This window comes from Rhineura floridana, chromosome 6 (genome assembly GCF_030035675.1).
Source record: "Rhineura floridana isolate rRhiFlo1 chromosome 6, rRhiFlo1.hap2, whole genome shotgun sequence".
NCBI classification, from domain to species: Eukaryota; Metazoa; Chordata; class Lepidosauria; order Squamata; family Rhineuridae; genus Rhineura; species Rhineura floridana.
The window spans coordinates 62653243-62669346 of record NC_084485.1 but is presented as its reverse complement, the minus strand read 5'-3'; the positions used below and the strand labels follow the sequence as shown (position 1 = coordinate 62669346).

The 16104-nt window shown below is 40.8% G+C and overlaps 1 protein-coding gene across 4 annotated transcripts in view; it reads right to left on the bottom strand.

The window, feature by feature from the left end:
- Positions 1-606: 606 nt before the first annotated feature.
- PLXNA2 (plexin A2) overlaps positions 607-16104 on the bottom strand; it is a 627239-nt gene continuing 611741 nt past the window's right edge. For all 4 annotated transcript variants that reach the window (XM_061632052.1, XM_061632055.1, XM_061632053.1 and 1 more), the window contains 3 exons: positions 12928-13140; positions 10257-10407; positions 607-7772 (listed from right to left, as the gene is read on the bottom strand). In XM_061632052.1, coding sequence (XP_061488036.1) covers positions 7677-7772; positions 10257-10407; positions 12928-13140 — 460 coding nt within the window. In that variant the 3' untranslated portion in view covers positions 607-7676. The remainder of the gene's footprint in view (positions 7773-10256; positions 10408-12927; positions 13141-16104) is intronic.

The following is a 16104-nucleotide window of genomic DNA, read 5'->3' as shown; positions in this document are numbered from 1 at the left end:
TATGTATGTAGAGGTGTCACCCATATGTTGGAGGGGATGTAAAATGAGGGGCACACATCTGCACATGTGGTGGGACTGCCCTCTTATGCAGAATTTTTGGGTGGAAGCATTTGTGGTCATTTCAGATGTAATAGGTGAAGTATTGTCCCCGAACCTGTTACTGGCATTGTTGTCTATTCCAGGGGAACTGTGTTTGCACTATTAGAAACCAGTTATGCATTTATTAGTGGCTGTGTGGCTGGAAATTGCACAGCACTGGAAACAGTCTGGGGGATGTACTCTAGCTACCCGGTTCACATGGGTTTGGTAGGTGGCACTCTCTGAATGAATCAGGCCCAAAGAGAAAGGGGACAAAGGAAGGAGGACTTGTTTTTGGAGACATGGTTCCTTCTTTTACATATATTAATGGGCGAGAGAGTTGGATCATTGGCCTCCAGGCTCTCAAAGAGCATTCTGGAGGGATTTTTGGCATAAGTGGAAGGATGGGTGTTTGACTTCTGTAATGGTTTGGTAGGAAGGGAAGTCACAGACCATGGTACTGCATTGTTTATTTACTGTTTTATTGTTTTGAAAAAAAGTAATAAAATAATATTTAAAAAAAGGAAATACATTCAAAAGATCTTGAATTTTAAAACATTTTTTTATTCTTCTAAAACTGAATGACCTGCATTTATATTGTGATCTGTCCTCAGCCCATCTATTTATGGACTATGACTTCTTTTAGAAACTCCTAAGGGTAGGTTTATGATTTGAATCCAAATTAAAATCACTTGATACACACCCCTGTCTACAAAAGTAAGGTGTCTTATCTGCATTACGTTGGCAAGGTATGAGGTTGACTGGTAGTTATCATACATAGATACAAAAGAAAGGAGATCTGATGTGTTGCTCATACTTTTGGAAAATCCAGCTGGTATCATGAACAATTATAATGATACCTGTCTCGAGTATTTTTCACTTAGCTCCCACTGCTGTGCTCATTGGAAGGGATATCCGACAGATGCGTGACAGCTAATGAGACACAGAATTTGTGTGTGTGTGGTCAATCTGAATTTAGATCTACACCAGCCTTCAATAACCTGGTACTCTCCAGCTTGCTTGGACTACAACTCCCATCAGCCCCAACTAGCAAGGCCACACTCCTGAGGGCAGTTATTTTAATAGACTTCCTGTGGCTCCAAACACAGTTCTATGACACAGAGATCAAAAAAGTGGCAACCAAGAGCAACCAAAGACCTGCCACAATATCTTTCCATTATTGCATCAATTGCACAATGGAGGTATTATAAAACATTGCTTAATTGTTACTGGAGTTGTTACAGACTGACTCCATCCATTCAAACACTATACATCCTAGGTGACCAAACAGGACTGTTCAGAGAAGAAGCTTAAACACAGCACAGGAGGCAATAGAACAGCACTTGTAACTGGGTGGGCCCTTTTTGCAATAGAAACTTTGCATAGAGGTAACTTTCCAGAGAAGAGAGACTGCACTGAGGTGTGCAAACAACATCTAATCCAAACCTTGGCCCCTTTGTTGGGCTGATACAACTTTGAGGCAGTTCATCTAGAGGATGTAATAACAACGGAGTTAAGTTAAACTGAAGTAAACTGAAACGAGCTATTCACAAGTGGGACCATTCTAGTGAAGTATCTGCAGCTGTAAAGATCTGGAACCCTTTCTACCACTTTGGCAGAAGTTTAAAAAGAGCTATCTTGGTGGCAGCCTTCTGGCCCTATGACTTAAACAAATAACATTATGAAAAGCCAGGGATGGGTGAATACTTTGATTAAAAGACCTACTTTATGGTATGAAATCTGGATTTCCTGACCGGTAAGCAAAAGGCATGCCATCACAACAGGGACAGATTGGGAGCTTGCCAGTCTTCCTTACTATGTTTTACTGAGTATAGCAATAGCTAATCTGCCATTTTTATTTTATTAAAAATATTTATAATCCACCTTTCATCATAGGGATACCAAGGTGTAACAGAGTTTTTAGGCAAGATGTTGGAGTGTGTGGTGATCTCTCCAGGGAGCATTGGAAGATGCTGATTACTGAGATTCACTCCATGCCAGTTTCAGGCCTGGTTTGGGATGGAAATAGCTTTGGTTAGTCTCATGGTTGACTCACACCAGGGAATGGAAGGAAGGAATGCGACCTTATTGGTTCTCCTGGACCTCACAGTAGCTTTTGATACCATTGAATATGGCATGGTGGTTCCAATCCTATCTGGGGAAGTGGGTACAGAAGTTGTTCCATGCCATGTCCTTTGGCACTCCTCAAGGTTCCATTTTGTTCTCCATGCTTTTTAACATCTACCTAAAACTGCTGGGGCAGTAATCAAGAGGGTTGGGCTGAAGTGTCATTGTATGTAGATGATATTCATTTCTGCCTTTTGTTTCCAACAATGAATCCCAAGGCACCTGTATAAACCTGTGTCTGGAGATGGCTCTGTAGTGGATGAGGGTGAACAAACTGAGACTGTATCAAGACAAGATGGAGGTACTATAATTAGGGAAATTGACTACTCTGGAAGGAGACCTACAGCTGATCTTAGATGCAGTTGGCTTCCTCTGAAGGACCAAGTCCACTGAGAGTGCTCCTGTGCTTGCCACTAAACAGAGAAGTGCAGGTGGCTCAGTTGGGCAGGAGTGCTCTTTCCCAGCTTCAGTTGGTATGCTGACAGCAACCCTATCCGGAGAGGTCTGTCTCTGTCTTGGTTAGCCATGCATTAGTGACATCCAGGTTAAACTACTACACTGTGTTCTATGTAGGGTTGTCTATGAAGACAGTTCAGAAACTTCAGCTTGTGCAAAATGTAATCACTCAAGTTCTGGTGGAAGCCAGGTCAGTTCATACGACACTTATACGGCAACAGCTGCACTGGTTGCCTGTGCATTTCTGAGCCCAATTTAAATTGCTGTTTTTAACTTTTAAAGCCTTCAACAGTTTAGGCCTGAGTTACCTGGATGTCCATCTTTGCTCATAACAGCCTGCTTAAGTTTAAGATCATCAATGGAGGCCCTTCTCATTTGCCTGCCTCTGGGAGCAGTCAGGTTGACAGGGATGAGGCAGAAGGCCTCTTCTGTAGTGGCCCCACACCTCTCGAATGAATTGCCACTGGGGAGCCTAATTATTATAGGCATTTAAGAGAGCCTTAAAGACCTATTTGTTTTCACTGGCTTTTGCTTGAGACATTCCCTTTGTTTGTTTCATGGTATTATTGATGGTTTTGAATTGGATTAGATTTGGATTGTAATTTGCATTGCAGCAGATATATGTAGGATTGGGTTTGAGGAGTGTTTTTATTATTGCTGGCTCTTACTGCGTATTTCAGGTGGTGATAATATTTGAATTATCTTGAAAGCCACCTTGAGAGGATTTCTGTACTTAAAGACAGAAAATGTTTTAAATAAATTAAACAAACACTGTTTTGCCATGCAAGCTGTTACTTTAGCCAGAGGCTATACTCAGTGCAACTGCAGCAGTTCAGCTGTTTACCTCTTATACCACATTCTAAGTGCTCCTAGAACAAATTACAGACAGAAGGGTCCGTTGCCCTGGCAAGTGAAGTGGCTGCAGAATTTTAGTGGTGGTGGTGGTGGGGGAAGTACAGCGGAGCAGGCAAGTGTGCTACCAAGACGGATTTTTTTTAAAAAATGAAGACCTTCAAAGGAAATAAGCATTTGATTAGCACCTCACTACCCCTTGTAGTGGGCTCTTTGATGATTCTGGATAGTACTCATCAGTAGAAGATTAAATGGAATTATTCAAGTGGCCGTGCTAGGCACAGAAATTCCAGAAATGATGTCTCTGGCTTTGATGTGAAGACACCTGAAACAGAGCAGCCTGGGACTCAAACATCAGGGGAAGGAGTCACTAACACAGATGGGGAATGTCATCTAAGGCAATTGCAATTGCATTTGAAATGGAACCCCTCACACTTAAGTCGTTCATGAATTATGCCATGAAGCAGCCACAGCTAGACTGTTTGGTGGCCTTTTGGTTTCTGTATGTATTTAATCATGGAGCAGAAATTTTAGAACAGCTTGGATTCCCAGTCCAGCCTGAGATAAATTTATCCAGCCTGCATGCAGAAAATTCTAGATAAAAGGTACCACACAGGAGATCCCTTCTAGCCTTAAAATCTATGCATGGAGATAATCAGTCTGCTATAAAGTCGGAATTGACTTGAAGGCAGTCCATTTCATTTTTTTCCATGGAAAACCGTAACTGTAGAAAGCAATGCTCATAGTTAGGGAACACTTGCAGATAGTGCCTGAATCATCAGGTCTGACACCCACTAGCTACAAAAGGATTCTACTACTAGAACCACTAGATGGCTGCAAAATCTAAATCAGCAACTGTACTGTCACCCACCCCTCTGGGTGAGTTACAGTACCTCTTCCTCTACTTCCAACTAAGGCTACAGGAAAGTATAATAATCTGTCACAGCAGTAAAAACTGATAAAAATGAAAGTGCACTGAAGGAGACCTAACATGGTCTAATTGTGAAGTGCCTATAGCTGAGTGAAATGGAAATCCTTTTAACAAAAATTGGCTGTTAAACTTACCACCTACATCAATTATATTGAGGAACAGAGGAGACACATCTGCTTGCAATCAGACTTACCACACTGCCAAATGATACAGAGGTAACTCTCCTGAAATCAGGCTGCCCTTCTTCTGAGATGTCTCCTACATTTGCTGCCTAGTCCCTGCTCCTGCCAAGTCAATGTAAATCAGAGCTTTCTGGCTGCAAAGCTTTGGCTGCTGTGAATGTCAAAGCCTTTGGCTTATTGCATAAGGTCAGTCATTAGTATTTCTTTCAGGCTATTAATAGGACCCAGGGAAACTTATGAAAGTGAATTATCAGGGGGAAAGTGGTCTTGGCATAGCTTTTAATGAATTATAATTAAAAGCAGCAAGTTGTTCCTTTCCTTTTAGCTGGCAGCATTCAGGACAATGATTAGAAAGTAAAAATCAGGGACTCTCACAGAATTAGGAATTTAATGTGCAATTCTCTCACCCTCTGTCTTTTGTGGAAGCAGCCCCCTCTAGCTCTGAGGGAAATGGGTTGTGCGTGTTTGAAGTGAAGAATGCAACAGTGTGGCTCCACAAGCCATTTAGCTGCCAGAAGTGCCTGCTCTGCTAGAGAAGTGGTGAGTTGCTCCTTCCTGACATGGTGATTGGCAAACCAGATCTCAATAACACATAAGCCCGCTTGTGAAAGGAGGGGCTACACAATTAATAGGAAATGGGGCCAAGATGCTGGTCTCTCCCATGGTGTGGCAAGAGTCCCTGACCCCAAAGAGCGAGGACATCTGAGGAGAGGAAGCCTACATGCGGATAGCTCTACACACATACACTTGCACACAATTTGGGAACCCAATCGTGCAGAATTCCAGATCATGTAGAAGCCTACATGCATAGAGCTCTAGGTACATAGGCTTCCCCTCCTCAGAGGTTAACATGGAGACATGGGATGGTGCGGCCAGAGAGGTGTACAATGTCGGGGGTGGGGCCAGCTGTACTGCCCCAATTCCTGTTAATTGTATGAAGCCCCCTTTATGTATATAATAGTACCTTCCAGACTATCTCTCAAATCTGAATCCTGCCTTGGAATGATGCAACCAGGACAGTCCCAGGATATAGCATGGATATATACAGGTGCTGTAGATGTGGGTTAGGACCAAAAGCCTTGGATATTCTGACTCTGAGAATTCACTGAATAGAATGTTACAAAATGGTTACTCTATGACAATCCCTTCCCAAACATATTTAAGTTTTACTAGTACTGGTGCCATGGCAACCTATACCAGACAGACAGTATCACCCACTGATTTCATCCAGAACAGCTATTTACCCTAGATATCTAATTGTCTTAATCTGAAAATATTATACACTTTGGGAGACAGTGACCCAGTCAGAATCGTCATACAGCAAGTATGGCAATTACAAGTTGGTGGCAGAACCAGCTCCTTCCTAGACAGCATTTGAGGAATCCATTCCACTTCTCTCAAATCTGACTCAGATTCCAGCAACAGAATCTAAAATCTTGTGGTCGATGTCCTGCCTTTCATTAGGCCTAATTACCTTGGCCCCTAATCACCCCTCTTAACTGCAGCCTGCACAGATATCAATGTTTATTACAGACAGAAATATTTACAGCATCCCACTTGCTACTTGGCACTCTTGAAAAGGACAAGAAAGCTTTGGTCTTTTTTTTTAAAGGAGCAACAACAACTCACAGACATCAGCCTTTGACTGATCACTAAAAAATGGGTTGTTAGGGTCAGCTAAGAAACCTAACCCAGGACATGACACATAGACAAAGACAACAGCCATTGACAGGCATGTAGAGCATGTCATTTCCTTTTGTCTCCCTCCTACTGGACATAGAGGTCTTATGCTTGACCTTTGCATGACCTTGCATATGGTGTGAGAAAAAATGCAAATGCCATTTGTCCTAATTGCATAAGCACCAGTGAATCCAAAGCAGGAAAGCAATAAATATGTTGCCTCTCTAGATCTACATTGTTCAAGTATTACTTGCTGTAAACATTTTCTCTTTACTGCAAGAAATCACATAGTGACTAGGAAAAACAACAACCCAAAAGCTAACCAATCCACACCTGAAGCAACTAAGAAAGCCAATTAGTTTTTACATAAATTGCACCTGCAGAAGCTTAAAATGCACCAGTTTCAGTTTAAACCACTCACAATTTCCTTAGCTTCAAAAGGACAGGACATTCCTTTGGAACACAGTTGTCAAATACACAGAAACAGGGAAGAATCTTTTCAACAGGGCTAAGTTTGTGTCAAAGTCAAAGAGGAATGAAGGACTTTCATAAAACCATAGCGCCCCTCCAACGGTAAATAAGGAGTATTAAAAAATATCTGTACTCTATAAATACACAGCTGAAGATGGATTTCAGAACAGATAGGTTGAATGACTGGCTGGCTTTTCCACTCAGGTACATTTACAAGAGACTCTTGCAGACACAGATTGCTCGACTTTCTTCCCCATCTGCACTATTTGAAAGGTTTGGTGCAAATTTGTGCTTGTGGGGCTTTCTGTAAATTCCCAGAAAGAGGCATAATGGAATTTTTCAAACATTCCCAAAGGCATGAAAGTCCACTTGCAAACCATTCATCTGAGCCACGGACATCAGGGATTTCATGAGATGAGAGGGGCAGTGTATGCAGTAGAATCTTTCAATGGGCTATTTGATGTAGCCACTGTGGTTTTCATTAAATTTCATTTTTTTCTTCTCTTTCCTTTTTCTTAAAAACCCCCCAAAGATCTTTAAATAGCATTTTTGTTATCTCCTAATATACATCAAACAACTTTCATGCAAAGCAGCAGTCATAGAGGAATCTAGGCTTCCCAGAACCTTTCTAGATGTACAACTTGAGAAGCTGAACTTGACAAATCCAACTGGTTTTTTTTGAGATGCACAATTGCTGTTGGCTTTCTCCTGTAATTTTGACTGAAATCTGATGACTGAGTTTTGACTGTATCTGGGCCATCTTCTGCTTCTTTATGGAGGTTGTCACAGTACTTTAGATGTGTTCCCAGTGCCCTCCTTGCTGGCTTTACCCTCAATTCCTAGAAGTTTTTGAGGCAACCACTTTCTTCTCTTTGTTCTATGAGTTCCTGCTCCTTTCTTCAGCTCTCCATAGACATGGCACCAATAAGCTGTTCTACTTTGTATGCTAAGCGCTGCCGGCGCGCTTGCTCATCCTGCTCCAGAGCCCCAATGATCTGGAACCAAAATCAATACCAACATTTTAGAAAGAGTGGCGGAAAAATGAGCCAATATAGTGAGTCAAATTAAAAGGAGAGAGGCATGAAAGAAGGAAAAATAGAAACAAAGAAATGGTTTTAGAAAATCATGTGGATTTCTGTGCCTTTGTGTATTCTGATAAGAAAACCATAAGAATTCTATTCATTACGTATAAGAACAACCCTGCGGGATCAGACCAAAGGCCCACCTAGTTTAGCATCTTCCCACACTGGCCAACCAGATGCCTACACAGGAATGGTGTTCTGATGCTTCAGTCTAGCTTTCTTAGTAGTTATGGTATACATATCTGTTAAAACTTTTACAGAGACTGGAAGAGCAACAGTACCATATTTCATGCTAGGTAGAATGTATGAATGAGGCATACATCTGTTCTTAGACGTATGTCCCAGGCAAAAGGTAAAGGATAAAAAGAAGGCAAAACATAGTGTCATTGCATTCACCAGCCCATACTCATTTCTGTGTTATCATGTTGGTGCGCATTACCAGCAAAATACACAATCATATTCTGGATGCTACATTTCCTGTATCATTTAGCGAGAAAGTAATGACGTTCTCATCCCTAATCAGCAAATGGCTGCTGCACAGTACCACACGCTTATACATGCAATTAAATGACAAAAGCCTTGCTTTTAATGGTTGTAATTGCAAAATAGGCTTTTCTTGCACTGCAAATTAAAGGGTTGAACAGATGGTGGGAACTTGGTTTCAAGTAATGCATCCATCAGAAGAGCCCATGCTGCCAGCAGCACTTTGTAAAGTAGATTATGTTTGGGTTGTGCCATACTGTTCATTTCTGGGGAGACAGGGATGGTGGCTCTGGAGGTCAGGATGGTTTTTTGAAAATATTCAGAGAGCAGTGCAGCATTTCAAGATTTTTTTCAACAAAACTCTGCTTTCTTTGAGGCCTGTGATCTAATTACATAAGGACAACGAGTTGTCACTAATTTGATTCTATTTGAAATAAATTCTGGATAATGGATATAAACAGAAATGAGGCAATCTCACAAAGATAACAGGCCTCAGAGAAGCCTTCAATGTATGTATTTATTTATTACACCACACTTTGCAAGAGTAAACATCTTTTACAAAACAAGATTTTAAGTGAACAATACCATAGGAATTTACAATACCTTGGGAATTTCCAAGCCCATTTACAGAAATTTAGAGATGACTATTTTTAGACTTCAAGCTTAAAAATTAGGTTATATTGTATTAGTGCTCATGATTAAGGCAAGGGTCTTCTCAGCTGTGGTATCCTGTTTATGGAATTCTCTCCTCAGGAGAAGTCACCTGGCACCTACTTTTCTATCTTTTTGATGCCAAAGTTCTGTTTATTTTCCCAGCTTTTTAAAAGTTTGGTTTTTAAACTGTTAGGCTGTGATAAATAAAAACTAGCAGCAGTAAAAATCATTATGCATTGATTAGTTGCCATTTATGGTTGCAAGTTGTTCTAGGAATATGTTTATGATATATGAGACCAGGATCCCTAGAATTGGGCATCTACTTTTGTAGACCCAAGGAGGCTATGGCAAACTGTTTTGAGAACTCATGGGTTTCAGAATCATCTTCCAGTATGGCATAACAATGGGTCTGCTGTTCAAAGAAGTGAACAATCCCAATAGTAGATGCATTGTAGATGTGCTACTAAGATGTGCTGTATATGGGGCTCCCTTTGAAGACAGTTTAGACACTTTGGCTGGTTCAAAATACAGCTGATAGGCATTTGACTGGGACCAGTTGGTGGGAACATATCTCCCTAGAAATTTGATTACTGATCCATTTCTGAGCACTATTCAATGCACTAGTGCTATCCTTTAAGGCCCTTCATAGTTTGGGAAGGGTAACTGCAGGAATCTTGTCTCCAAACGAGTAATGTCATGACCTTATTAGCTGTGGTGCCCTGCTTATAAAATTCTTTCCTCAGCAAGATCTCCTGGCACTAATATTTTGTTGGTGCCAAGCTCTGAATTATTATGGCTTTTTTTAATGTTACAATGTGTTAAATAAAAAAGTCACTATTAAAAAATCCATACTGTTAACTTTTAGAGGCTGCTATCCAAAGGTTGAGGTGGGGTGTGTGAAATTCAAAAGTGGTTCAGCTGCCTAATTCTACATCCTGCTCTACTCGAGCTGGCAGGATAGAAGTGTGAGTAGGCTACGAGCATTCAGTCAAATGCATTTATAACCACCCTTGAGATCTTCCTGCTCAACATCGGAAGGCGAGGAATGAAGCTGGTGGGGCTGGTGAGAGTGGGGATGTTGGAGGAGAAGCATTTATGCCTCAGTGCCCCCTACACAATTTATCCCCCACCCCCATGTTTTTCAGTCACTAAACAGGCTTTGCATATCTCATAGATCTTGTAATGACAGCAACACACAAGGAAGCATCTCATGAGACAAATGGTTCCTTGGGCCACTCCAGGAAGGAAATGCTCCCTCACCTCCTCACTGTATTTGCTGACATAGGAATAGATTTCGTTGAGTGCACTCAACATGTTGAAATCAACAGAGTGCAGGCGTGACTGTTCTGCGAGGTAGGCATTCATATCTTGGTCACTGATGGCTGGGAGTTTTGCAATGTCTGCATAATACCTGCAAAAGAAATGGAAAGGAACATATGAGAACTGTGTCATTCAGAAACAGGAAGGAATATGCACAGTGCGTAGTGCTAATGTTTAACAGGGGAGAGCAAGCAGAAGGCAGGGATGAGTTGTGCTGGATTCGCAAGTTATATTCAGCATGCAACCTATGCCACAAAATAAGCTGAATGTGCTAAACAACATCAGGTGGATTTTATAGGATATTAACTAACAGGCAAAAAAACATAGTTTCATAATTGTTTTTGGAGTTTTTAGTGTAAATTATGCAAAGTAAATCAAACATATTTAAAGTGACTATCTGAACTATATCAACTGTCTTAATATTGTTGCTTCCTTCCTGCTAAAACAAGATCAGCAAAACACATGTCTTGTTTCTGTTATTTGGGATGATTGCAGGTATTGCCACCACTCACCTTATGCTCAGAGGCACATGTTAACAAATTCTTCCAAGCTACACAGGAAGTGGATTGGACTCTGAAGGACCAACCCAAATTGTGTTTGCATTTTTACAAATTTGTAGGGCAGTACAATATTTCAGAGAGGAGGTGAGGTCTTCTGCTCCCCTGGTACATTCACTATAGCTGCCCAATTTCCCTGCTTTTTAAAGTTTGATAGAAATATCTGTGGGCTATAGGTGCGTTATTAAACCACAAGGGTGTTTTTTTTTTTTGCCTATCTGTGAATTTCTCTGCTTTTTAATATGGGAAGTAAGAAATGGAATCCTGTGCAAGTTTACTGAGAATGGATTGATCATTTGCATGCTTACTGAGTTCAGTGGGGGAAGGGGGAAGGAGGAATGTAAGGAAGAGGTGAGGGAAGGAGGAAGGGGGGAGGAGGAGGAAGGGGGGAGGAGGAGGAAGGGGGGAGGAGGAGGAAGGGGGGAGGAGGAGGAAGGGGGAGGAGGAGGAAGGGGGAGGAGGAGGAAGGGGGAAGGAGGAGGAAGGGGGAAGGAGGAGGAAGGGGGAAGGACAGAAAGGGTAGGTGGAAAGAGAGAAGGGGAGGGGAAAGGCAAGTCTGATCATTTGCATGCTTATTGAGTTCAATGGGATTTTATTCCAGTGTAATTATGCTTAGGATAGGTGAAACTGACCTGGGGGAAGAGGGAGGAAGGTGCAGGGACAAAGGTGGAGTGGGGAGGAGTAGGGGAGGAGATTGGGTGGGTGGGCACTGGGCAGAGGGAAAGCACCTTTCCTTTCCAAAAGGAAAACATTGTTAACAGTATCACTGTTTTTCAGGGTTTCCTCCTTCTTTTATTTTACAGCAGACACATGTAGTCTCCCACCCAAATTTAAACCAGAGCAGTCCCTGGCCACATCCAAATCTAGGGTTACTATCATTTTGTCATTTCAAAAAGAGTACATTTGGCTTCGATAAGTGAAAAGTAAGCTGCTGCACCATCTCAAAAAGAGTACACATATTCTTAAAAGAGTACGGTTGGTAACCCTATCCACATCAGATGTGGATGCTTTGGGGGAAGCCATGACTGTTTAAAGTAGAATAATGTCTGGCGTGGGTGTGGCCGCCTGATTAGCCAAGCCAAACAGCTGTTAATCTGGCTTTTAGAACACTGTCAGTTGGCTCTTACTGAGCATGCCTGTGCTATCAGAGACCCCAATGTTAAATTTCTTAAATTAATTAAAAATCAGCCCTGCATTTTTTAAACTGCAGAAAATCAAGATCAGTCTGTGAACATGGCTGATTTTTAATTAATTTCAACAGATTATGAGACCACTTACAGAAAAAAGTTCAGACGGAGCCTGGATTATTTTACTCTTGTTTTAGACTTTGAACCCTGGGTTCTCTCTGAGTGTTTTGTGTATCTCCATGAAAACTTATAGGATTGTTAAATAAGCATTTCTGAGTTCAGGATTATAAATTTTGTAAGATTTTGTTTTGAAATGAGTTTATGGGAAGCAGCAGAATGGCATGGGGGCATTTTCAATTTAATATGGAGGAATGTGAAAAATCCATGCTGGCTATAATATACAGCCACTCTCATGACTTTATAATATCATGAACCTTAAAGTAAGTCGCATTTTTGCCAATAATGAATATATTGCCATGTGCCATCCTATAGCATTACATACATACTAGCAACTGCCTATTGTTAAAAAAAAAGTTACATCTGGTAAAGGAAACCTAAACACACAACAGCACTTATAGTAATACTTTTGGAGCTGGAGAAGAGGAAGGAACTCTGATGATCCAATACTGAAGGCTCCCTCAAAAACTAAAACTGCCTTAGATTAATTGAAAGAAGAGGAAAGTACATTACGAAGCCAAAAAAAGAAGTAAATGAGAGATGAAACTGTGGCTAATACTACAACTCTACAACTCAGAATGTACAAGCAGAACCTTAATGACACCTTAAAGGAAGAAAACACTTTTCTGTTTGTCTTAACCCAACTCAACAGTTCACAGTGTAAAAAGAAGTATCACAGTAACTATGAATGTGGAGAAGCTTTGAGGAAGGGACTTGTGATATAGCAGTCACTCATTGATTTCCACTGACCTCTCTACCCAACTCTTATAACTGGGGATGTCCTTGGCATAAAGCAGCTTGTTGGAGGGAGAGTCCTTGCCCAGACGGTGCTCTGAGGTGGAGCATGAATCCATAAAGGTCTGGGCCACGACTGAGAGGCAGGCATCTGTGATACTTCCTTTGTGAATGTCAAAGACAAACTGTGGATTTTTAATTACATTCACCCAGAAGCGGAGAGGAAGGCTGTAGAAACAAAAACACACATTACAAATCCAAGGAAAAGGTTAACACATCTCCTCTCCTCGTACTGCTTTTTTTTCTTTTGCTCTTTTCACAAAATGGCATGTAAAGGCCCCCAAAAAGTAGTAGTCTGTGTTTGGCAATAAAGGCTCCAAGGGGTGGAGAAAAAGAACCAGACCATACTTGGAACCAACCTGCAGCCAAATCAAACATCCTCTAAGATGTTAGGATAAGTACACAAAATCAAATGTTGAGCTGTTTTCTTGATCTGATAGCTGTTTTGGGTTTTTTTTGTGCTGAACACACACAAGAGTGAAAATGTCTCCAGAGAAATCCTGTTTCTGTGAAAGTCCTGCTCTGTGGCTGCTCTCCAAATGAGTATGATTTCATGTTTAATGTGTTAATGGGCTCCTACTGTGTATGTTGTGTTAACAGTTTCTTCCTATGTACCTAGAACCAGCTTACAATATGTATTTTTTAAAAAAATATGAGGGTTTGTTTTCAGGTCTTCTTTTTAGATTTTATACTGAAGAGAACCAATGTTGCATTCACTGACTAGGTGGTCTGTCACTAGCTGCCACAGCTTTTCTCTGACTCATAAAGACCGATAATATCCTCAGAAAAAACAAAAACTCCAACCTGTTCCTATAAAACACTATCTACGTCAAAATTCAGGTAATCAGCCACAGAAAGTGAACCATACATTTTGATTCCATGAACATACCTCTTTGAAGTTTGTAAATCATGGCTATCCCTAATCATGTCAACACCTATTTCCACCTGTTGCTGGAAAAAACTAGTAATATTGTCAAACTTGGCAATTCCTTTCTTCAGAAAGTAAACTTAGTGGCTTGTAATGATTGCCTTAAGTATACTAGTGGGTGGCATGATAGGGCAGATTCCTACTTGATCTCCTGGCAGATGAGTCACTACTGTTTACTGGAGGGGTGGGGTGTAAATGCACTCGCTGAGCCAATCTAGTGCTCCTGCCAGTGAGCATGTATTGCACCATTGCTTCCCTTCTGCCTTGCTTCTCCCAGTAAGCAACAAAGACTCACCTGCTGGGAGGTTAGGTATGAACCTCTGCCGCACCACACTGTCCAATATTACTTAAATATAATCCCTGAGTACTTCTAGAGAATATGTTTTCATTTAGCTCAGTATTCAGTCTCTCATTTTCAATCTTTGGCATTTTCAGTTAAAAAGGACACAATAGCAGGTGATGACCTTAGACACTGGAGAGCCGCTTCAAGTTAGAGTAGGCAATACTGGGCTAGATAGACAAATAGTCCAACCGTGATAAGGCAGCTTCCTGTGTTTCTCTGATGGGAGGGGAAACTGAGATGCCTCCTTCCTGCAAGCAGATCAGTAGGAATGCTCTCACCTGGGAATTTGTCTGGTGCCAACTTATCATTGTTTCGAACACTAGAAAAAGACATTTTTGTATTCCTGGACATTTGGGCAGCACCAATTATAAGATACTGTAAATCTGTTTTTAATAATGTTTATGTGATTTTTTGAGCAACCGAAAACACTGTACACGTGGACATCACCAAATGGTCAATATAGGAATCAAATTGATTATATAATTGGTAGCAGAAGATGGAGAAGTTCCATAACATCTGTGAAAACAAGACTAGGAGCAGACTGCGGTACAGATCATGAACTGGTAATATCAAAAATCAGAGTAAAGCTAAAGAACAACAAAGCAATCATAATGCCAAAATACAATTTTAAATAACATCCCAGAAGAAAATAAAGATCAAACAAGGAACAGATTTGAGGCTTTAAATTTAGTTGACAGAGAACCAGAAGAACTACGGAGTGAAGTCAAAGACATTATCAGGGAAGAATGCAAAAAGACAATACCTCTAGTTAAAAAGAGAGAAAGACCTCAATGGATGACTGAAGAAACTCTTAAAATGGTTAAAGACAGAAGGAAAGCAAAAGGAGAAAGAAACACAGTTAGAACCCTAAATACAACAATACAGCAACTAGTACATAGGGACAAACAGAACTATTACACTAGTTATTGTATAGAAACAGAAAAGGACAACAAAAAGGGCAGAACAAGAGCCCTATTCCAAAAGATTAGAGAAATGAAAGGGAAATTTAAACCAAGAGTAGGGATGCTGAATAATCAACAGGGGAACACACTTACCGATGGAGATGAAATAAAAGGAAGATGGACGCTATACACTGAAGAACTCTATAAAAGAGATGCCCGGATGACAGATTCATTCATGGAGGAACCATATGATGAAGAACCAGAAATTTTAGAATGTGAGGTGAAAGCTGCTCTTAAAACACTTGGAAGAAAAAAATCACCAGGAATAGATGGCATACCAATAGAGTTGCTACAAGCTACTGAGACTGAATCTGTCCAAATTTTGACAAAAATTTGTCAACAAATAGGGAAAACTAAACAATGGCCCACAGACTGGAAGCGTTCCATATAGATCCCAATTCCAAAGAAAGGGGATCCCAGGGAATGCAGTAATTATCAAACTATTGCCTTAATATCCAATGCAAGTAAAGTAATGCTCAAGCTTCTACAGCAAAGGCTCTTACCATATATGGAGCGAGAAATGCCAGACATCCAAACTGGATTTAGAAAGGGAAGAGATCATATTGCAAACATATGTTGGATAATGGAACGGAGCAAGGCATTTCAGAAGGAAATCACCTAGTGCTTTATAGATTACAGCAAAGCCTTTGATTGAAAAACTATGGAATGCTTTAAAAGAAATGGGGAGGGCACAGCATCTGATTGTTCTGATGCACCACCTATACTTTGGATAAGAGGCTACTGTAAGGTCAGAATATGGAGAAACCGATGGGTTCCCAATTGGAGAGGGTGTGAGACAGGGGTGTATTTTATCACCCTATTTGTTTAATCTGTATGCATAACATATACGGAAAGCGGGACTGGACTAAGATGAAGGAGGTTTGAAAATTGGAGGGAGA